This window comes from Siphateles boraxobius, unplaced genomic scaffold, assembly GCF_051911475.1.
Source record: "Siphateles boraxobius isolate OS27281-9 unplaced genomic scaffold, OSU_SipBor_1 8, whole genome shotgun sequence".
Classification (NCBI taxonomy): Eukaryota; Metazoa; Chordata; class Actinopteri; order Cypriniformes; family Leuciscidae; genus Siphateles; species Siphateles boraxobius.
In genome coordinates this window covers 27,069,312-27,094,182 of record NW_027509208.1, presented here as the reverse complement: position 1 = coordinate 27,094,182, position 24,871 = coordinate 27,069,312, and the positions used below count along the sequence as shown (strand labels likewise).

General features: G+C 38.2%; 1 protein-coding gene across 5 annotated transcripts in view; it reads right to left on the bottom strand.

The window, feature by feature from the left end:
• LOC143728897 (RAC-alpha serine/threonine-protein kinase) overlaps positions 1 to 24,871 on the bottom strand; it is a 145,870-nt gene that overhangs the window by 47,650 nt on the left and 73,349 nt on the right. For all 5 annotated transcript variants that reach the window (XR_013199914.1, XM_077219801.1, XM_077219802.1 and 2 more), the window contains exons 3-10: positions 18,210 to 18,338; positions 16,050 to 16,161; positions 15,752 to 15,878; positions 15,306 to 15,437; positions 15,072 to 15,137; positions 7,103 to 7,171; positions 6,792 to 6,917; positions 6,553 to 6,681 (exon numbers count right to left, since the gene is read on the bottom strand). Coding sequence is in view for 4 of the 5 variants with exons in the window: in XM_077219801.1 (XP_077075916.1) it covers positions 6,553 to 6,681; positions 6,792 to 6,917; positions 7,103 to 7,171; positions 15,072 to 15,137; positions 15,306 to 15,437; positions 15,752 to 15,878; positions 16,050 to 16,161; positions 18,210 to 18,338 (890 nt within the window). In the remaining variant the exon portion in view is untranslated. The remainder of the gene's footprint in view (positions 1 to 6,552; positions 6,682 to 6,791; positions 6,918 to 7,102; positions 7,172 to 15,071; positions 15,138 to 15,305; positions 15,438 to 15,751; positions 15,879 to 16,049; positions 16,162 to 18,209; positions 18,339 to 24,871) is intronic.

Genomic DNA, 24,871 nt, shown 5'->3' with positions numbered 1-24,871 from the left:
GACCTGCTCTCTTGATTGTGCAAGACAAAATTCTTCAAGGGAGACAATAAAGGATAACACTAACTAACTAACTAAATTATACATTTTGTCCTAATTTAATTTAATTTTGTTCAGTCCACTTAAATATATGTATAATTAAAGTTTACTTAAACCATTTGTGTTGGGATTACATGAATGATTTTTGTTTAATTAACTGAAACTGGGTGGTGGATTGTTAGTTCCCGGCATGTTTTGCATATGGCAAGATCAGGAGAGTAAATGTTAAAATTAAGTGTTATTTTATGTGTTTTTAAGTGAAGTGTTCAGTTATGTTTGACATTGAAAAGAGTTTTGGTTATGTTGAAAGTTTTTAGATGAATATTTGAATGCTACCAATAAAAATATGAATTCTGACTTGTGATGCTGCCTGAATCATAATTATATACTGTTTGTTCGTTGGCCAGAGGAGAACTGAGCGACTGAGCCTGGTTTCTCCCAAGGTTTTTTCTCAATTCTGTCACCAGAGGGAGTTTGGGTCACTGTCACCTCTGGCTTGCTTAGTTCGGGACACTTAAAGGAGCCGTATGTAAGAATGTGGCCGAAACTGGTACTGCAATCACTTTCAAATTACTGTAGAGCGGTGTATACCCTCTCCCTCCTCCCTGACTCGAGGTTGCTAGATAGGCTGTAGGATCTAGCAGGAATGTAGGCAGCTACAAGAAGCTTTTTCTGTTAATTACGTTTACGCTTCAAATGAGAGATGTTTTGCGAAGTAATTATATAGCGCAAAAATTTACTAATGGCGATTAGCCAAATATAATCGTAAAGATCTACGCTCGTATGTGACAGTACATTGTTAGAACAGTAGCTGTTAGTCTAACTTGTAACGGTAGGTATCTGTCATTAACGTAAGTACAAGCACAAGCCTCTGTCACTGTGTGTAACCGATATCAAAGATACAGCTATTCATTTAGATGACGCTATAAGTGAAAGCGACCAGCTGTATTTTTTAACTTACCCTGCTGCAGTACACGTCCATAACGCTAAAATATGTGATGTGAAAGATTACGTGTGATTCTATTATTTTTGGTTGTAGAACTTGCATGATAAACAATAATTGGCGTGCTAATGTTGTTTTCCTCAGCGTGTCATCATAATGACAGAGAAACGGGCTCTGATAATGCATTGCTAATGTTAGTAATGACGACTCGACGTTTTTATTACCCAAACAATTCCTTACCTTTTCAATTCGATGGCCCACCTCCTCCATATGAGCTAACGTAACGTTATTTTGCACGAACATACATAACTTTGTTCGACTGTCATGAATATTTGAAATGTCCAAACAGCCAAACATAGATGAATCTTACCTGTCCAGGAGAAAATTAGCAACATTGGCGTCTGTCTTCAAATTCTTTTCCGTTTTCAGCCATCTCCATCTTTCCAAGGCATCTCCTATACAGATCCTTGTTTTATTTCGGACTTTGTCACGAAGTATTTCGGATTCATAACAAGTTTTTTTTTGGTTTCGCAACGTTAGACATTTTATTTATACGATTCCGACACGTTTGTAGCTGCAGCTGTGGTAACTAGCAGAGCTGGCAATCTGGATGCCGCAACACTACTGACTTCATGATTGGTAGATAGGTGGAGGGTGGCGCATCAGACCAAAACACAACATGACAACGTCAACATCAGTTGAGGGCTGCAACTTCACTTTTTAAATGACAATATCCTGGCCGGACTACTGTTGTCAGTAATATAAGTATTTGAAATGAACATGATTTCTTAAGGTCTAGTGACATATCAGGGCAATTTTATGATTAATTGAAATAAATTTCTTACATACAGCTCCTTTAATATTCAACAATATTATTGATCTGACTGTACTGATGGTTTTGAATGAGAACTGAATTGAGCTGGATGATGACATCACTGTTTTCTCCAGAACTGCTTTATAGATGAAATGAACTAAATTAACAATTTATGATCTTTACAACAGAACAGAATCAACACTGAACTGACTTCAGCTGAACAACAGCCGACATGCATAATTGTTTCTGTTTATCACTATAAAGCTGCTTTGAAACAATCTGTATTTTATAAAGCGCTATTTTATAAACTTCTAAAGGTGACTTGACTTTTTATGGTCATTGTGCTGAAGAGTAGAGCTTGTGGTTAGGTAGTGGAAGGCTGCATGTGCTGAGATAACAGGAAAGATACTCAAAAATCACAGACTCTAGTCAATGTATTTGAATTGATATAACTAAAAACTCTCATAATGCGATTACTGGCCATCCTGCGATTAAACTTTACCTCATGTAAACACAATACTTTGATCAAACTAATGCTATTAAGCTCATAATCGTAGTAACCATATTCGCATTAACCATATATCATACGCTGATTTTTATATCAATTATAGACAGACAGTGATCGCAGACAGTGCAATGCTCAGAGAAATGATTGCTGAATTATTGCGCAGTCTCTGTTCCGGCGCGAAGAACGCGTTGGCCTTCTAGGGTCACATAGTTCGGTGAGTCACAATATTCGGCACAATACCAGCATTGCAATGTTTATCACAGTGCCAAATAATATTCAGTATGTCCATAAAAATGTATTTTGTAGATTGAGTAGATTAAAATAATGGCCGATAACATGCATACTGTGTACATGCCCATCTGAGTGTGGTATAACCATTCTTATTAGTGAATAATCAGAATAATGAAAATTGCAGTGTCTTCTTTTGGAGGTGTCTGATTGTCATAACGCAATTCTCCAGGCAACAAAATAGCAGTGGATAAACAATGCTATAGATTGGAAGCATTTGTTTGACAGTGAAATGATCAACAAGTATTATCTGGGGTACATGTGCGTACTGTATAGGTGCCAATTAAACCAATTAAACCAAGATCTCACTCACTCACTTCCCTCTAATTTCTCATGATTTTACCCTTGATGTAACTTAAAGGGACTATGTGTAGTTTTTTAGGTATTTTATTATCTAAAATCAATATTTTTATTCATAAATATGTCCTCAATGGTGTACAAATACCTCTGCCAATTATCTGACTTATCCTCATAAACGAAGAATTTATTATCTTTATATACATGTGACGGGTAGGTCCACGGAGGCTTCCATGTCGTTCCGCCATCTTGAAAAACTATAATAGCAGAGAGGGTCAAAAAGTACTAGGCCAACGCTTTTCCACAACCGCGTTTTCGTTCAGAGCCAGCGCCACGTAACTGAAAGCAGCAGAAACGGAGGAGCAGAGCAGAGCAAAGAGAGGTGCTTGTCACTGCCCCAGCAAGTTTAAAAGGCTGCATTGCACTGTTATTATTCATACTGTAACATTCGTTTGTTCGCTGTGTCGAGTTGCAGTTTGTTTGAAATAACAAACCTGTTCACCTGAAGGAAAACTCGACGAAGTGCTATTAGAAGACATCCTGTCATAGCTTTTTGGTAAATAACAGCTACCGTAGATGCAACACACATTTGAAAAAGTGAGGCGCTGGAGAGCAAAATACGTCTGACTGCAAAATACAATTTCACCGCTAGATGGGAGAAATTCCTACACAATGTCCCTTTAAGTGGTATTAAATCATATTTTGGAAAACAAGCAGTAAATTGGGAAATAAGACAGGTACATAGGATGTTGGAGCGATAATAACAGAGCTACAGTACAGGTCAAGTTATTTGCAAATCTACTGTTATCATTTTTTTATTTATTGTTTACTTTAAGGTCCTTTATTTCTATGGAGCTTTGTTTCTTCAGATTTAGTTGATCATTTGTTTTGAATTATTCTATTTCTAACAAGGTATGAATATGACTTTATTATTTACATTTATTTTATTCTATTAGCAGTAGTTTGTTTATTTAAGTAAAGTGACAATGTGTGGTTTTAAAATTTAAATGTCCTGTTATAGCCCTGAATAATGCCAAAATATCTCAGTTACGCATCTAACCCTGGGTCTCTGAGTATGGAATGAGATGCTGACGCTATAGGAACACCCTCCAGATGTAACGATTGTCTGAACTTAGAAGATTAGAGCCTAGAAGTGTCTCAGTCATGCATGCAAAATGGTCGCTGTAATCTCTGATGAGAGCAGATATAATCAAGAGCCTCACCAGAGAGCCTCACTTTGTCATCCCACACTTTCCTCACAACTCCTGGAAGCAGACTTACAAGCCAGAAAATAGACCATTTGGGACCAGGCGTCACAGTTACGTCTCTTGCAGCTGCGCCCACATTGTGGTGGCAGGAGAAAAACAGTGGTAACAAGTGGCGGAAAACGGGCGAGATCCACAAAATAAAAAAAATAAAAAAGGTCTGTGCCGTTGGATGACAGGATGGGGATGCAAAAAAATATGGTTTTCATTTTTATGGAATACTGTGGTCGAAGACGCCCTTTATGGTTGCAAGCCATTAAATTGACAGACTGGACTGATGAAACTTCTGATGATTACACTGTAAACCCTTGCTGTAAAAAAGGCCAAATTCTGACAGTATAATACCATTTTCAATTAAAACAGTAATTGATGGAGATCGGTATTTGTTTTAGTTTAGTTCTTGACCATTGTATTTATAACATTAGTTTTTATCTGGATTTAGCTGAGAGTTTTAAAACACACTTGTTATGACAAGAAAAATCCAAGAAGAAGATGATCAGTGGTTTTTCGTTGTTCATCATTCTAGACATGTCTGATTCTCTGATCTCATCCTGTATAAGCTTTGAATTGATGGGTATTTAATATTTGTCATTTTTCTGTAAATCTACAACATGAAATCCAGCAATGTTCTTGTAATCAGTTATTTTGAAGGATACTGAAATCATATAGTGCATTAAAACATTTTGAACTCCTGCTTGACTCAAACACAGACAGGCATCAAAAATCAGCACATGAAACTCAACAATGGACAATCAAAAGTTTCTTGTCGCAATGTATGCTGGGTTCCAGGATAGTCCAAAACTCCCAGCATGCACTGCTGAAAAAAAATATTGCCACCATTGTTGAGTGATGTGTGCTGATTTTTTATATCTCTGTGTTTCTACAAGACAGTGTAGCTCTGTTTCTTTGGTTGTGCATGATGTAACTGATTGCTGTAATTTCACTTTAGATAGAGGATTTAACTCTGAATGAGATTAGTGAATGAACAGGCTTTATGATGATTTTGTCATCATAATCAATACAACAAACTGCAAGTGGGGTTTGCAAAAACAAAGTTCAAGCAGCAAGAGAAAAACTAATGTTAAAAAGTCAAGGGTCAGCATCCCAACTAACAAACACTGATCTCCATAATGGCATTTTCAATTAAACATCTCAATAACAACTTCTGTAGGTGTATGACTGAAATAAAGTCATACAGGTTAATAATAAGTGTAATAATTTGTAATGGCTGGAAGTCAGTTGTAGTTCTTGTGTTCCTTTATTTTCTGTTCTTGAGTTCCTCTTTCCTTCAGTGATTGTGCTTGTTAACAGCAGGTGTTCATCACTAATACTCAACAATCACTTACATATTTACTTAATTATCTCATATCTGTGTCAATGTTACTTTTTACTCTTTGTAGTGTGGATTTTCCTGTAGGGTTGAAAGGGTTAACAGTGTAAGATAAAAAGACACACCCACAAAATGTATTTTAACAGTAATAAACTGTAAGTTTTAAAACAGGTATGTACTGGCAACACTGTTGCCAGTAGTTTACTGTAAAATTTCGTTTTTTGGGGTCACAGTTGTGCTGAAGAGTAGAGCCTGTACTTCAGTCCAGGAGAAGATCTAGAAACATTGATGAAATGCTGCATTTTGCTTTATTTAACAGGCAATGATTGTGTAGTTGTTGGTCCAGTGGAAATCTCTTTATTTACAATATTTTTTAATGGTCTCAAATAAAATAAGTTCACAGTAATACTTTGTCTGACATTATTAGTGTATTATAAATTTTAGTTAATACATTTAAACGACAGTTGGTCAATTAAGGCAGTCGGTTTCTGCAAGTGAAATTAGTTAACTCGAGTTTTAATTTAGTGCATTGTAGTACTGTAGATTACAGTAAAGAACTGTACAATTAACAGTAAATAACTTGCAACAGTGTTGCCAGTATTTTACTGTAAAAAAAGCCTGGTAAGGTTCGACAGTGTAGTCTACTATTAAACCATGAATTTAATGTAAACAATATATCCACATAATATTTAGCCTACTCACACATGCAGTTCATAGGGGACATAATGATTAGTCCTACAGTCACAGCATGAAATAATATTTATATCTATTTAATTTTACATAGGTAACATTTAAATCTAAAATATTTGTATCTCACAATTCTGACCTTTTTCTCACAATTTAGGGTTTATATCTCCCAATTCAGATTTTATAACTCATAATTGCGAGTTTCTATCACAATTCTGAGAGACAAAAGTCAGAATTGTGGGATATAAACTTGCAATCCTGAGGATAATCCTCCCTGGATTTCCTTCTCTGTTCGCCGTTCATTTATTATTAGAATAGTGTATATTTACTAACTACTAGTTCATGGAACTTGTTTCACGTCTTTTTCATTGAATGTTTTATTACCTCTGGAGCGAGATACTCTGGTGTACCACAGAATGTCTTCATTGTTGCTCCGTCTGTAATTCCCTCCTTACACAGGCCAAAATCTGTGATCTTTATATGGCCATCTTTATCCAGCATCAGGTTCTCCAACTACCATAGAATAATTATATTCCTTATAATGTGACATACTGTATGTTTGATAGTGATGCAACAAGTAGCATTGCACTAAATACACTTTCTAAATAATAATTTCATCTCACCTTTAGGTCTCTATAAACCACGTTTCTCTCGGAATGAAGGTAATCCAGGGCTGAGACGATCTCTGCCCCATAAAACCTCGCTCTCTCTTCTGAAAAAACACGATCCCGCGATAAATGAAAGAAAAGCTGTAATATAAGAACAAATATAAAGATGCATTTGAATTGTGAATCTTCTGGGGTAAAATTTGCTATAGCTAATACACACATTATTTGAATAAACATTTGATTGTTAAAAGAAATCAAAAGAAAATATTTATTTGGTTAGTTTTAATGAACAGTCATTGCTAAACTTCACCTTTACAAGAGCTCACCTCTCCTCCGTTTGCATACTCCATAACAAAACATAATCGGTCATGAGTCTGGAAAGAATACTTCAGACCCTGCAACACAGAGGTGACATTATGAGCATAATCTTACTAAAGCACATCATTTGTTGCAAAGGAAGCCATAAACAAAGATGGTCAGATGACAAAGGTTTAATCTTCTTAAAGAAAAATTTAATAAATGATCAAAGGTAGTTTTTTGATAATAATAGTTTATCAGCATCAATATTTTGCTGGCACAAATAAGACATTTAGAAAATGTATATTTACATACACTATACTGTATTCTTTTTGTTTATTTTTTTTAAAATACACAAACATACAGAATCAGGATATGATTCTCAACAATGGTGACATGCTTCATGCCCAAATGCATCCTGGGAGCCATTATAATATAAAACTCATGACTCACAATGCCGTTTCAAGGAATGAAACGGCATGAAGAATTGTAGCATGAAGAATTGTGGCATGAAGATTTGTTGAAATTCATATGCTGATTCTGAATGTCTGTCTAAAAAAAAAGAAAAAAGTACATGTAATTTTGCTGCAGTGCATTTAAAAATCACCTACATCACCAACAACTTATGTGTTTTGGCAAACACTGTTACAAAGACCAGAAATGCAAATAAAAATTCAAGTCAAACTGCCCAACTAAAAGAAACATTGATCACCATAACGGCGACCAAAAATTTTCAATAAAACATCAACATCTAAACCTCTGTTAATTCTCAATAAGAACTTCTTTAGATGATTGGCAGAAATAAAGTTAGTTTGGTTTGTAATAAGAGAGATTTAATGTCTTTTCAGTTGATTTCATCTAAGGCTGTGGCTGCAAGTCAATTGTGTTTCTCTTTCCTTCATTAATTCTGCTCGTTATCATCTGGTGTTTTCAATGTTTTCAATAAAAAATAAAGAGTTCTTAATTCATCTTTTACGTCTTTTGTTTAAATTTTACTTAATGTTTGGTGTGGAATTTGCAGTCATTCATTTTAAATGGTTGACTTTTAAAGAATTAATTTGATTCATTCTATTTAATTCTAATTTGTTGAATTTAATTAATAATATTGCTTGTAATCTGTTGCCAAAATTTTATTTTATATAGATACAGAATATCCACAGCACAATTTACTTGTAACTGATTTCGCAGATAATTTTGTTTCATACAAAAAATTTATTTTTCATCCATTTTGTTCGGTTAGCTCTGCTGGTTGACGTCGTTGTACAGAAAGAATGTTGTGACAGTTGGTCGTGTGGTATTTGTCCCGCCCCTCCTCCACTGTGATTGGACGGCTGTGTAAAAAGTGACAGTGATGAGCGCAGCGTTTTACCCAAAGTTGAACATTTTTCAACTCTCGGCGACCAGTAAAAAACGCCGGGCGCTCAGCGCTTGAGCGTTAAATACACGCTCAGCGCCTCGTTACGCTCATGGCGTTTAAAAAACGCGGCGCTCCCATTGAAAACAATTGGAATTTTACGCCAGCTGCGTGAAAAAACGCTTTGGTGGACACACGGCCTAACTGTTGCTCGGGCTTCGTCAACAACACGCGCTTGCACCCCCTGCTGGTGAGATCGAATAACAGCAGATGGAGATTATGCTCGGTAATCTACTGTGTTCCCTGCCGTTCCTGGACGTCAACGTTGAATTTAATGTCGAATTTTGAACCACTGAATTTGTGGAAGTGAATTTGCATGACTAAATGACTAAATGTAAAATTGGCTTGATATTAGCACATTTAGTGCACATAAAAGACACATTAGTGCCTCTTAACCTTCGCCAGTGCGTCGGCGCACTGAAGCGTTTTTTTTTATTTAGTTCAAATTCACTATCAGATTTAATGTTATACCTTGACAAACTATACATCATTAAAAAGATATAAGACTCAAGATTCAGTATTTTACCACTATTGTATTCTGAGAAACTTATAGTGACAGTTATGTCTTAATTTGTGTCAGGAGTTATGAAATGAAAAAACCAGTCGATACCTTTAATATGAATTATGAGCGTCAGCTGGTCCATTCATAAAAAACACTCCGTGTGTCGTCATGACAGCGATTCACAAAGCAACGTCCCTCAGGGCTTTAGCTCAAAAATGTGCAGACTTGGAGAAATATTGATATATTCTCATAGATTCACATCATATTTCTATAGACAGGAATAATATTTATTGACTTTATACCCAAATGTGTTGATGTAATCATTATGATCGCTTCTTACTGAGATGTGCTGTGTTTTCAATTCATACCAACAGCCTGAGGGCGCTATATGCACAATAATAGTCCATATATGGATCATGAAGAAGACCCATAGTCATGTGACATTCCAGCACGTCACCGATACAGAAAGTAGCTGACAGAGATCGCTGTAACATGCAGATAAAGATGTTTTGAAGACAATAAACATGGTTGCAATGATATTTGAGTTACCTGTGTTCTTCAAGCCATGCCAGGTATTTCATAATAATAGATTATATGTATAATGTTATGCTAATCGATATAGATTTCATCATCGTGCAGAACCATAGACTGTAAAAAAATATGGACGTAGTGTCCGTGACGTCACCCGTAGGTTTCTGAAGAGTGCTTTTGAAGCCTAAAGTAGGCGGGGCCAACCGTCGCCATCTTGGCATCGCGTCAGCTCTCGTCACTCCCGGATAAAAGAAAATGGGCAAAGAGGCGGAGCGTGGGTGGAGCTGAGGTACTAATGCTATGCTACTGGCCTCGTGCTAAAGTGACAGCTGAATGTAGAAGTAAAGCCAATAGTTAAAGTTCATGTTTTTGCCCTTCAAAATACTATAATAATTAAAAGACGTAACTAAAAGTGAGACTATGTGTATCGGGATGCATTATTATTCTGCTAGTTAAAAATGTATTATCATGCAGTAACTTACAATATAAGTTCAAGTAAATGCACTAGAAATCCGCGCTCATTCAAGGGTGTGTATCTATTGCATGGACGGAGAGAAAGCACTGACACCTGCAGGATTTTCTCACGGTACTTTTTATTTAACACTTAAAAGTTTGAGAGCAACGGTACCGCATAACGAGTGTAGCCTGTACAGTATACTCCAAAAAGCAACGAAATTGTCAGACATCCATTAGTGCATGCGAGGAAAACAACTGGAAATACAACGCTGGTTGTTCTCTCCATACTCGACACCGACGGAATCCAACGGCGTGGGCAAAGGTATAATGCGTGTATTAAATTGTATGAAATAATCCCGAAAAAAGCACAAACACTGCAGAGATGGCAAGTACAGCAGCTGAGGGTGACGTTAACAGAGACAAACGTCGGCTAGCAGTTATAGCAGCCTCAATCCACCAGTCACGCAAGTGGCCACACCCTTAATTATGCAGAACTTTAAGGCTTAAAATAATTTAAACGGATGAGGTGTAAAAAAATTCACCCCCCTCACAGTTGTCATGAAGGGCAAAATTAGCTATATAGACCAAAACCACTTTTTGCTCCAGGCTGTAAACATATTTTTTTCTGCTGTAAAGTTGGGGATTTTAACATGGGGGAGATACAGATTTGACTCACTTTTGCAGCCTGCCTCAAGCGGTCAGTCGATGAATTGCAGTTTAATTCACTTCCGTGTTGGTTTCAAGAGAGAGACGGGGAGGTTGCCGCTTGTGCAGAACACTATAAATAATGCATTTTCTGTCGGATTTTTTTTTTATCTGAAGCCAAATTAGATCACAGAAGATTATTTAAAACACTCGACTTGCGTTATAAAGTAAGTTTGGAGCACAAACATGGTTTTAATCTCATAAACGGTCGTGTATTGATGGTGTGCTAAGCTAACATGCTAGCTAGCCCAGGTGTACCTGCCACCAGCAGTTATTGTTTTATGATTTTTTTCTAAATGGGAATGCTTACTGAAATGTTTCAGTATATGTGATACCAGTTTCAAATATTTAGTGAGAACTTTGATAAAAGAAATTAGGGTGTGAAACCCTATGAATAGCCTGTAAATAGCCAGTCGTTAGTAGCTATAATGCAGACAAAATAAATGCATATTTAGAGCCATAACCAGTCTGGAGAGGTGTAAATGTTTGCAGGGGAGACTGACACTGAATGGGGCTCGTTTGCACCACAAAACAATAGACTGGGAAGATGACTCAGAAGATGAAAAACATCAGTTTGCATTTTAGAGTCTAATCAAAGTAAAGTAAATTGACATGATCTTGAAAAACATTTAACTAAATACAGAGTTTTAGACTTATCATTTTCAGATTTTAAATATAAAATGGTCACACATATGGTTTTAGGTGCAGTGCATTTCTAGATTGCTCCAGGGCCAACTTCAATTTTATTTTCATGAAGATGTTTCATAAAAATAAATTTCTAATAACTTTACAAAACTTTGAAGCTATTTAAAAAAAATTCATTATGACAATAATTAATTCTACATTTACAATAAACTATCAGCTGTCAGCTTTCAAATGAGATCATACTTTGCTTTTAGTGCAAAGGGTTCATGAACTGTATCTGTTTCAGTTTGGGTATGTCATTTCTGGGGATTTTTCAAAAGCGGGCTTGCAGCTTAACAGGCTAAAGTAACATTGGTAGTCCTATAGGCCTAAACGTTTCTAACTTCAATTTATTTGAATAAATTGCGCATTATGCCTCACATTACACCTACATGAACACTTTACAGTTGGTTTTATGACGTTTAAGTCGTTCTCTTCAAATGCTATTGAAGTTAGAAACGTGTATACCAATGTCGTATGTAACTTTAGAGACGGTCCCTAAATGTGCGAATGTCCAATGTCAAGCCAACTTATGCCAGTATCACTGAGAAAAGCTCAGCTTTAAACTTTGCGTGTTAAGTTCAGATTCTGAGTCCTTCTGCTTGCCTGCGAGTTTGGTCTTTTATATCACTGTATTAGTCCATTAAGCTACGTTAATCTTTTTATATGTCCAGCAGGGGAATCCTGATGGATTGAGGGAAACCCTAGTAGCCTACTGCATGCAGCACAATCGCTGCAATATAAGGTTGAGGCAACTAAACAACCAATAGATATGTCAAACTCAAATGTAATATTGGATCTGTAGGCCTATACATCCACATCGGGGGAATAACAATCTCGGTCACGGTAGAGATGCATGTAGGCTCCACAGGAAAAGTAAGCGCGAAGACACTGAATTTCACATAAAACATTATAATCACAGATACACTTACATTTTGAGTAAATGAGTTTTTATGAATGAATCGCTTGCTCTAACTGTTGCTCTGGTCTTCGTCAACAACACGCTCTTGCACCCCCTGCTGGTGAGGTCGACTAATAGCAGATGGAGATTATGCTCGGTAATCTACTGCTTTTCCTGCAGTTCCTGGATGTCAACGTTGAATTTACTGTCGAATTTCAACCACTGAATTTGTGGAAGTGAATTTGCACAGCGAAATAAAATGAACCGAAAACTACCTGTTGAATATTATAGGTTGTATTTTTAATCAGTTTGAATATTTTGGAAGTGAAATATGAAAGGTGAATATGGATTATTGAAATTTTACTAATTCAAATTTGTTTGAAATGTTTTGAATTTAAATATTCACAGCTTAAATATTCAACCATGCTAAATTTCAGCCCATAAAAATGAAAGCCCTAAAATACAATGCATTAAAATACAAGCAGGGTTAATGCAATGCATATTTTTTTTTCAAGTTGTACAATTCAACAGGCTTTTTGTTTCAAAAACATTTGCCATTATTTTACTTCCATACTAAATCCAGAAACCTTGCAGCCTTGGCCGTGATGGCGGACTTGTTGTTGTTGGCGGACCTCTTTTGAGTGTGTTCACTTCATGTTGACTGGGTTGACCTACCTCGCCACCCAGCAAACAGTTGATGGTACGGTGGAACACTAAAACCGTGCCCTCTCTCTCAGCCTGGACTTTGTAGCTCCTCTCACCACGTGTCCTTCTATCGTCCTGCCCCCTGGTTCACCCCTGAGCTCCACAGGATGAAGACCATAGGACGTAGGCCCGAAAGACGATACAGAAGATCCGGCCTCACTGTCCATCGTGAAGTATTTAAAGAACACGTCACAAACTACAAAGAAGCCCTTTCTCAGGCAAAAACAAGGTATTACTCCACACTCATCAGTAAATTACAAAAACACCCCAAATTCCTCTTCTCCATGATCAACCATCTTCTTCACCATCCTGATGCCGCTAAACGCTCAGATGCAGCTGACCTCTGCTCCGGGTTCCTGGATTTTTTCCAGTAGAAAGTTGACACCATCCACCGGCAGCTCCAGTCTCCAGGGCTCTCACCCTGCCCACACTGCTCCAATAGGATTCTCACCACTGCTCACCTCAGTTCTGCCTATCCGCCTTCTCTCCATTGGATGCCGACCAAGTAACAAAACTGTTCATCTCAGCCAAGACTTCAACCAGCAGTCTGGACCCAATGCCCACCACCCTGGTCAAGGCCTGTATGCCCATCCTCTGCCACCCAATGGAAAACATTATAAATGCATCTCTTGCCTCTGGTGTGGTACCATCCAGCTTTAAAATGGTGACAGTCATCCCCACTCTCAAAAAGCCAGGCTCAGACCCAGACGACCCCAACAACTATCGTCCAATCTCCACCCTCCCTTTCCTCAGCAAAATCCTGGAAAGAGCAGTGGCTGCCCAGCTTCAACATCACATGTCCCACGATGAGCTCTTCGAACCCCTCCAATCTGGTTTCAGATCCCACCATTGCACTGAGACCGCCCTTATCAAAATCACTAATGACTTCCTGCTTGCTGCTGACAGTGGCCTCATCACCATCCTCATCCTCCTTGACCTATCTGCAGCTTTTGATACAGTTTCCCATACCATTCTTATTCACCGCCTCTCTGAGCTCATCATCCTCAGTGGCACAGCACTGTCCTGGTTCCGGTCCTACCTTACAGACCGGAAACAATTCATCATCCTAAATGGTTCCAACTCGGATCCAGCACTTGCCAACCATGGCGTGCCCCAGGGCTCTGTGCTTGGTCCTCTGCTGTTCACCATTTACATACTACCCTTAGGTCATATTATCCGTAAACATGGAATCAACTTCCACTGCTACGCCGATGACACTTAACTTTATATCAGCACAAACCCCTCCTCCCAGCTTCCACCCACACAACTTGTCTGTCTGCAGGAACTCAAATCATGGATGACCACAAACTCAAAAGTAATAAAACTCATGGTGGTGGCCCCTGCACCACTGCCCAGGAAAGTTGGAGACCTGGCCCTTGTTGTGGATGTCTGCTCCATTTGCCCATCTCCTGAGGTGCACAACCTGGGCGTCACAACATCAACATCAACAACATCACCAAGTCTGCCTTTTACCACCTCAGAAAAATCTCACGCCTCCGGCCTTCACTCACACATTCAATAACTGAGACACTCATCCATGCCTTCATCACCTCCCGTCTGGATTACTGCAATGGTGTGCTGTCTGGACTGCCCACCAAGGCCCTTAGCAGACTACAGTATGTCCAGAACTCTGCTGCCAGGGTTCTAACCCACACAAAGCCCTGGCAGCAACTCCAAATCACTCCCATTCTCCAACAGCTCCACTGGTTGCCAGTCAAGTCACGTATCACCTACAAGATCCTCCTGCTCACTTACAAATCTCTCCATGAACTCTCACCAAAATACCTCTCCTCCACCCCTACACTCAGTCACATTCCCTGCGGTCCTCTGACAAGGACCTACTGGACACCCCCTGCACCAGGTTGCGGACTTTTGGGGACAGGGCTTTTTCTGCCAATGCTCCTACACTCTGGAAGAGTTTACCCCTCCACATCCGCTCTGCCCCATCTCTGTCCATGTTCAAAATGCACCTCAAAACATTTCTTTTCACTAAGTCCTTTGACCCCTAACCCCCCAAGGGGCCCCCCTCCCTCTATTTGTTAAGCGACCTTGGGTACCATGAAAGGGTTAGTTATTATTATTATTATTATAGCAGCTTACCGTTAAGAAAGGGTGTTTGGAGTTCTGGAGGACCCGGTTTTCAGTAAGTGTGTGTGCAACCTCATCCTACAAATAAATTAGTAAAGAAAATAACTTGTTAGAACTATATACAGTAATTACAATTTATATATAATTAGAACTTGTCAAAACGAGAAAAAAACATTGTACAGGTGAACACAATGCAATGTTTAAATTTACTGAAAGAAAAAGTAAAAATAAAAGCGAAGGACATACTTTTGCTACTATCACATCCTTCTTGAGAATTTTCATGGCGTAGTATTTGCCCGTGGCTTTCTCCTTCACCAGAATGACCTTCCCAAAAGTGCCTTTCCCCAAGAGTTTAAGGTATTCAAAGTCATGCATTGTCTGCACAACATAAAGAAAAGTCTTTGAAAAATACAGTATTAAATGAACACCCAATGAATCATTTAAAAATCAAATCTTAGATTAAAACAAAGAAAAAATTATTTTACACAGATCTTTTTTGAATATTTGATTCATTTTTCATCATCTTATAGTGTTTACTTATTAGATTCATTATTTTCCTTAAGGAAAGAATAGGAGAAATTATTTTAATCTGACAAATACTTGCTTCATCTTAACATTTTTATAGAAATGAGAGGACCACTAATGATGGGTGGAGGGTGGGGGTAGGCCTAACATTTCGGCTGTAATAATACCACTTTGAGTCGAGGTTTGGACAGGTACATCTCCATGTCCATGGGATCAGCTGCAGAGTCCATTCTCTCTTCCTCCTGCTTCTGTAGACTATCTGCCACAGCCTGGATGGCCTTCGTCCAATCCTCCCTGCAGAAAACAAGAAAATCACACAGGGTAACATTTATTTTACTGCTTTCTTTTGTGCAATGAGAGATTAAAAAAATTACTTTAGAGTGCTATCATGAATTTAAGCAAAACCGTTTATACGCTAAATGAACTGTACTGCATACTGTTTGCTCATGAATATGACCAACCAACCTTTCTTCTGGAGTCTCAACATGAAAAGTGCGTTCAATAACAGTAGTCCACTGCAGGCACCGAATAATAAAAGTGTTTGTCTTTGGTCGCTCTGTCTTCATCAGCTGACATTCTGAGAGAGAGAGAGAGAGAGACAGAGAGAGAGAGAGAGAGAGAGAGAGAGAGAGAGAGAGAGAGAGAGAGAGAGAGAGAGAGAGAGAGAGAGAGAGAAAGAGTGTGTGCATTTTGGTCATTTTGGGGTTCTTAAGTGGGGTTAGGGAAGGATACAAAAGGGGCCAGATTCAAACAAAAAAAGGCAAAGTGAGAGAGAGAGAGATGAGACAGGGCTGCAACTTAAGTCCCACGCTGTTCAAATAAATGTGCTAACAAGGGCTCTGAATCAGTCTGCAACTCCTAGTCTTACTCTATTGGACACTGAAGTCAAATGCATTCTGTTTGCTGATGATCTGGTGCTGCTGTCTCCCACTAAAGAGCAGCAGCATCTCACTACAGCAGCATCTAGACCTCCTCCACAACTTCTGTCAGTCATGGGCCCTTTCAGTTAACCCCAAAAAGACAAAAAATAATGAATTTCCGAAAAAGACCTAGCTAACCAAACATCATAGTTTTAAATTGGACAACATGCTCCTCGAACAAAAGTAGGACTACACTTACCTTGGCATAAATATTAGCAACACAGGAAATAAAAAAAATAAAAAAGCTGTTAATCACTTGAGAGACAAGGCACGGAGAGCTTTTTATGCTATTAAGAGAAATATACAAACTGACATCCCAATCAGAATCTTGCTAAAAATAATCACAACTGTAATCAGACAACATTTCGTTGTACGGGTGTGAAGTCTGGGGCCCACTCACAGACCAAAAGTTCACTAAATGGGACAAACTCCCAATAGAGACTCTGCAGATCAAGCTGTGCAAAATCTTTCTACAAGCTCAGCGCAAAACCCCCAAAAATGCCTGTAGAGCAGAATTAGGATTATACCCCCTTGTGATAACTATTCAAAAAAGAGCCATTAAATTCCATGCCCACTTAAAAAACAGCGATGAACAGACCCCCCATCACAAAGCCCTGCTACCAAGAGCTGAAGCCAGAGAAAAACGCCCTCGGCCGATTGGTATTACAGCTGACGTCACAAACTGACAATAAAAACATAGCCAGACCAAACCAAATAATTAAAACACAAAAAGAAAAATACCTCAAACATTGGACAGACGGAACAGACAAACAAAGTAAATTGGAATGCTATTTGGCCCTAAACAGAAAATATGAATTGGCAGGATACCTGAGTACAGTGAGAGACCCTAAGTCCTGAGCATGTACAGACTCAGTAAACACAATTTGACCATAGAGACAGGCAGACATGCGAAGGATGAGCAGCTGTGCCTTCACTGCGCGCACACACACACACACACACACACACACACACACACACACACAAACACACACACACACACACACACACACACACACAAACACACACACACACACACACACACAGAGAGAGAGAGAGACCTGGCTGCCGAAGGAAGAGCGACTGTGCCCTCACTGCACACACACACACAGCAGACACAGCAGACACACACACACACACACACACACACACACACACACACACACACACACACACACACACACACACACACTGTGCCCTCACTGCACAGAGAATCAGATGGAAACAGCTACACTTTTTAACATCCTGCCCCAATTATACAAACATTAGGGACACTTTCTATCCCCTTTTCACAACCCACCAGAAAGACTTCCATCAGAAATCTAATATGGACAAACTTCCACACCAACTAGGAGAAAGCCCAGATAGTTCAAACCTGGCTGCCAATTATGTGAGGTCCTGTCACGAAAAAGAGCCTCCAGCAGGACAGAGCTACCAACTATAAGCCTAGAGACACTGATATAAATATTAGAAGATTAAAAAATTGTATTGCTATGTTTATTTTCATGTAAAATGTATGTGTTGTTTTTTTGTATTGTGTTATGAATGCTTTGGCAATGTAAAGATTTCTTTCACCATGCAGCCTAAAGCTATTTGAATCTATTTGAGAGAGAGAGAGAGAGAGAGAGAGAGAGAGAGAGAGAGAGAGAGATTTTTGTTCACCTGTAAATTCTCCCCCGTAAACTGTTAAAACAAAATGGATACCTACGTGCCACTGAGAAGTTATTGAGTGGAGTTTCCAGCTGGTCAATATCTTGCGGTCGCTCTTTGTACCCAATAAAAGTTCCGTCACGCTTGAGTAAAAAGTATCTTGGTCTCCATGTCTTTATATATTCTCCTAAAAATAGAGACAGCAAATTTAGATCAGTTGAACATCTTTAACAAAAAGGTTCCAAACATAAAACATAAACAATAATATGATATTATTATGAAGCCAAGTATAAAATGTAGCCATAAATGGTAATGCAAAATCTCTGTGATATATTTGATAAAAATGCATTACTGTTCAAAGGCCTCTTTTGCTCACCAGGGCTGCATTTATTTGATCGAAAATGCAGGAAAAACAGTAATATTGTGAAATATTATTACAATTAATATTGTAATATGTAATGTACTTTTTTGCATCATTTGCAATACAAATCTTTTGTAACATTTCAAATGTCTTTCATGTTAATGTTGATCAATTTAACACATCCTTGTTTAATAATTGTACAATTCTTTCTGACCCCAAACTTTCAACGGTTGTGTATACGATAAATATCTGTGTTGTTTACATGAAATACTTTAGGAAGTTGACATTTTCAGTGATGTGAAATTTTATACTCCCATCTAAATTCTGTACACTTCTTATTTATCTAGTTATAAATACAGTGCAGCCTTTCTGGGTACTACGCCAGAACGCTGGCTCATTATTGGCCGACGCTGGTCACATGAGCACCACGATGCATGCGTGTGCTGCTGACGCAGAGCTGGCCAATAATGAGCCGCAGACCCGTCGCCAGACCTCAGTCTCAAGGGGGGCATATGAAATGTAAGGGGGGGAAAATTATTATTAGCCTACAGTATGTATATTTATAATATATATATATATTATTATATAATGCATAACTCTATTCGCACAGCACGTAATCATCATGTTAAACATATAACCAACAGCAATATGACCAGGTAGCCTAGCCTACACCACATTACACAGAAGCAATGTTATGAATATCCATAAAACACTTGACTACACAACATATTAGATGTAGCACTAGAAGCATCTCTCAAACATTGCATTTTAAAGCAGTCAACAGAGGGATATGCATTGCCATGACCCACACACACACACATACATACGCACGCAAATACACTCGCACAGATACTTTGAGTGGAGGCAGCGCTGTCCTCTCTCCAGTCCCAGTACAGCGGGAGGAAGCGTTTCTCCGAGCAGAACCTCCTCATCAAAGTATCATTCCACTCGGAAGGAACTGAAGCGATTAAGCCGGCGAAAACTCGTTTTGAAACAGCTTTCAAAAATGCACAAGCATCTTTTGGGGCGGGCCCGGCCCCCTATGGCCCGCCCATAGCGACGGGTCTGATGAGCCGGCGTTCTGAAGTTAAACCCAGAAGCGCTGCACTGTGTTTACAACGTAAACAGCGTAGGAGATTGTTGAATAAAGTCATTATTTTTGTTTATTATTTTGCGCACAAAAAGTATTCTCATCACTTTATAAAATTTAGGTTATAACATTAACACTGTAGTCACATGTACTATTTAAACAATATATTTACTACCTTTCTGGGCCTTGAAAGTTGCAATGACGTTGCTGCCTAAGGCTGGTTCAGAAACCTCTCGGATTTAATAAAAAATATCTTAATCTGTGTTCCGAGGTCTTACGGGTTTGGAACGACATGAGGGTGAGTAATTAATACAAACTAAAAGTCCATGAAAACGAAACTAAGAACAAGACCTTCAAGATGGTGACAGGAGATGGTGAAGGGATGAGATGTTGAAGGGATGGTGACAGGAGATGGTGAAGGGATGAGATGGTGAAGGGATGGTGACTGGAGATGGTGAAGGGATGAGCTGTTGAAGGGATGGTGACAGGAGATGGTGAAGGGATGATGACAGGAGATGGTGAAGGGATGGTGACAGGAGATGGTGAAGGGATGGTGACAGGAGATGGTGAAGGGATGGTGACAGGAGATGGTGAAGGGATGGTGACAGGAGATGGGATGGTGACAGGAGATGGTGAAGGGATGGTGACAGGAGATGGGATGGTGACAGGAGATGGTGAAGGGATGGTGACAGGAGATGGGATGGTGACAGGAGATGGTGAAGGGATGGTGACAGGAGATGGGACGGTGACAGGAGATGGTGAAGGGATGGTGACAGGAGATGGGATGGTGACAGGAGATGGTGAAGGGATGGTGACAGGAGATGGCGAAGGGATGGTGACAGGAGATGGTGAAGGGATGGTGAATGACGTTGCTGCCTAAGGCTGGTTCAGAAACCTCTCGGATTTAATAAAAAATATCTTAATCTGTGTTCCGAGGATTCACTCCAGATTCCCTCCCCTAAAAATAACCCTAATCATTCTAGGATGATTAATTCTTTCCCAATAGAGCTATTCAAATCATCTGGTGAAATTTTTTTTTTCATACTGAATATTGCAAATAAAAAAAGTCCCTTCGGGGCAATCACAGCGAATTTCGCTGCATTTTTTTGGTTGGTCTTTATGTCTCAAAGATTAAGAAGATGAAGATGAGAGTCTACAGGTAATAAAGAAAACGCAGAGGTGTAACAGTGTTTGTTACATTTGTTAATTTGTGTAAAACACAAATAACGACCGACAATGAGAGTGAACAGGTAGGAACTTAAATACATAGAGGATTCAAACTAAATGACAAGCGGCTGTGAGAACAATCAATGTCCATAGAATCTAATGAGTGGCGGGAAACGAATACAAAGAAACACCTGTGACTAATGAATACAAACTAAAAGTCCATGAAAACAAAATTAAGAACAAAAACAACAGAATATGTTTAACACTGATATGTTCTCCATCCATGAATATCCCTGGATCAAGGTGAAGAGATCGTAGCTGGCAAAAATGCATGCAAACAATTTTTATCTTTGAAAATTGAAAAAAAAAAAATTTGATACTTACCAGGACTGTATTCAGTTAATTAATCACTTTTGTAGTTGTAATAAAGAATAATTTATATAATAATTAAGAATATTGTTATTATTTAATTTATACAGTGAAGACTATGCAATGTTATTTTACATTTATTTAATTTATGTACCTGAACAGTGAACACTGTGAATGCAATCAAAAAGTACTGTTTATTTAATTTGTATCTTTGTTCTATTGTTTTTTTTATCTATGCTTATAATTTGTTTATTCATTTCTATAGAGATTCACTCCCCCACAAAATCACCCCAATCATTCTAGGATGATTAATTCTTTCCAAATAGAGCTATTCAAATCATCTGGTTATTTTTTTAATACTGAATATTGCAATGTCAGGGTTTTCCAATATTGTACAACCCTAAAATAATTTGCTTCAACTACAAAATGTGAAATGAACTGAGATTTGAAGGGTCTAGAAAGCTAAAATATCTTAAACGGGCATGGCACCTGTAAAATTTTGTCTGGGCCATATAACTCTTATTCTGTTATCAATTTTAGAGGGTATTAAAGTTATTACATAATGCATGTCAGCTTAATTAAAAAAAGGATAATATGATAAATGTTATATGTACAGTATTAGATGTTTGCAATAAGAAAATAAGTCATGTGGTACTATTTATATTCTTATGCAGACACTCAGGCAGCCATTATCTATGACCGACATACAACTTATTGTAAACTACACAAATTACAGTACAACTGGCTGTTCTCCTTTAAACCACATAGATTGCAAGTCCACACCTACGGCTAACCCATTTGTTCTTGTTGGGGAAGTACCCGGCACTACTTTCAGGTACAGTGAAGGGGCATCCCTGAACCCTCCTAAAAGAGAAAGATTAATTTTTTCTTTATTTGATCAGCTTATCTAGAGCCATCAAAACAAACAGGAAACTGCTGTTTAGTTCTGAATAACTCACTCAAGATAAGGTTTGCAAAAATTCAACTAGAGAAAAAAAACTAAGATCAAATAAGAGCAAGACAGTCTCTTTCATAAGTCAAGAGTTATTACATTATTAATCAGTAGAGAGTAGTCGTCACCTGCACAAGATTATTCAAAAAACAGTAAGAAGTCATGACTGATTCTCATGGTTGTATTTTAATTTCTTTTGTCTTTTATTTTAATGTCACCACACTAGTGGGACTTCTGGTAACTAAGTGTCGGATTCTTGAAAACAGGAAACGACACGAAAGATAGCATGGCCACACAAGCAGTTTAAAAATGAGCTACTGCTATTGCTGACTAATTTCTGCACTGATATACACACACAAACACATGCACAGTAAGATCATATCACATGATCGTCCAGGGAGTGTGTCAGTTTTTTAGCTGTGTGTGACAGAAAATATCCTTTTTATTTAGAGGAAATACTTGCCCCCTGTAATTCATTATTCATTTATGTTACCAGGTAATTGTTTTTAGAATAAAATCTTCTCTTTTTTCTGAGAGACACTGGACCTAAATGATGTTCAGTATCACAACACAATAAATGCTTTTCTGGAATACATTGTAAATAATTGTCCAGTCTCTATGTAAGATTGCACAACTCAAATCTCTTCATATACATTTAACAACATTCACCTCTGAAACAGATATTTGAGATCACTATAGTATCTATCTGCTCTAAACCCATAACAAAAATACACAGTAATCACTGGCTGTTCAGTTCTCAGCAAAGTTCTCACTTTCAATTTTGATAGGTTAACAAAAATAACTAAATTAATTAAAAAAAAATTTTTTTTTTAAATATATATGTGTGTGTGTGTGTGTATATATATATATAACAGGCTGTAATTTGATCTATCCAAACATTAAAAGAAACATTCTATGGATTTAACTCACAGTTGAATATTTAGACCCTATTTAGTAAGCAAAACCCTGCGATTCAAAATCGAAAATAAAATCCAATATAAAGATATTAGATGTAATTTATGTATTAGCAATACATTCTTTCAACAGGTAAAAGTCAAGAAGCTCCCCTCTATGAAAGATCAATCTTCACTAGCAACATTTGATCTAAGCATAAATACGTGTATACATAATCAGCAAGTTTGTGTGAAAATATTTCTGTTCCAGATTAAGCATGGCCACAGTTTGCACTCAATGACTTCCTGACTTCCCTGCTTAAGGACATCAAGTTTATAGACGGACGAGCTTTACGGGGTTTTAAATAACTATTAAAGGACAAGCATATTTGAAAACAAACAAATCCCATATGTCAAAAAAAAAAAATTGAGAGAAAAAAAATCTGTGAAACATCAACAGATTATATTCAATACAGTGTCCTACACAGGAGAAAAAATAACTCCCCAAATCCCTTGTGGGCAAAACAAGTATGCCGCCACACTAAGCAGCATAAATCCACGCAACGGCAGAGCCTCTTTCATCTGGGCCTAGAGTGCCATTACGGGTGGTGTCTGTCTGCATAGCTGAACTGGGATGACCTTGCCTACAGAAGCACACAGTCCTACACTGTCCGGCACTCCATGCCTCATGGGCCCTGGCAAACTGAGGCTAGCAAACATTGGGAGTACCTCAGGGCTTGATATTCAGCCCTTTTTTCTGTTTTCTGCTTGCCACACCCTCAGGCTTTTTTCCTGCACACTGTTATGTCTGCCTCTTTGGCCCAATGACTCTGATGCTCTGTGGTTTACAAGGACAGACATGCGCTCAAAATTTCCATGCTTTGAAAAGTGCAAAACAGTAATTCTCTCACTGACACGTACCATTGGAAAGTTTACTTGAGAAAAATGTGATATGATGAAGTTGGCTAATGTTGAAAATACTGAATAAATTAGAAAATTAGAAAAATATAAACACTGCTAAAATGAAGCAGAATGGCACCTTTTGTAATGGCTAGGCACACGCAGCCTTTAACATTTTCATTGACAGTATGTTTGCACTTGCACACAGGAGAGTGGTGGCCGTTCAATTGATTCCTATGGGAGTCGAGCTTCATGCTTGCACAGTGAATTATAGGACTGACAGCGGATTGTAGAAAGCGTTGAGAGTAGTCGAGGGCATCCAAAAGTTGAGAAATCCTGTGCAAACAGCTGTAAAGTTCAAGTATTGACGTCTGTCTTGAGTGTTTAAAAATATGCAGATTGTGCAGGAGTTTCTGCTGGATTAAGTGCATAAATCCTATTGTTTACATACTGGATGCTTTGCAGTTGTTACATATATTACATATATGTTAAATACTGCAATTGAGGGCGCCTTCATTGTAGGTGAGTAGGTGGCTGGGTTTACGAAATGTACCACTATTGTTACTTTGGACATTCCAAAACAAAGCTTGCATCTTTCCAACTGAAATAATTTGCAGAAAAGATCATTATAATAGCCATGTGCTGAATAAAACATCAATTTAATATGCCCGCTACAGACTACAGACACCCCAAAGTTAAAGCAGTTTTGAGCGGCACTGAGCAGAGTTTTGACACACACACCGCGAGTGCTACCAGGCAGTGGTGTGGTGTGGTGGACTTCTTTAAAAAGTCCCACCTTTATGTTTGCTTTTTAGTCATTTTTGAATTCTTGTTTCACTTTATATTCACACAGTTCGAACACCAAAACAATAGCATAATATTTTCAGCCTGATCAAGTTGCTGCATTTTGACAAATTCTACCTTACCTTAAGTAATTACTACAAAAGTACCAATGACCAATTACAAGGGGTCATCTGATCAGCACGGA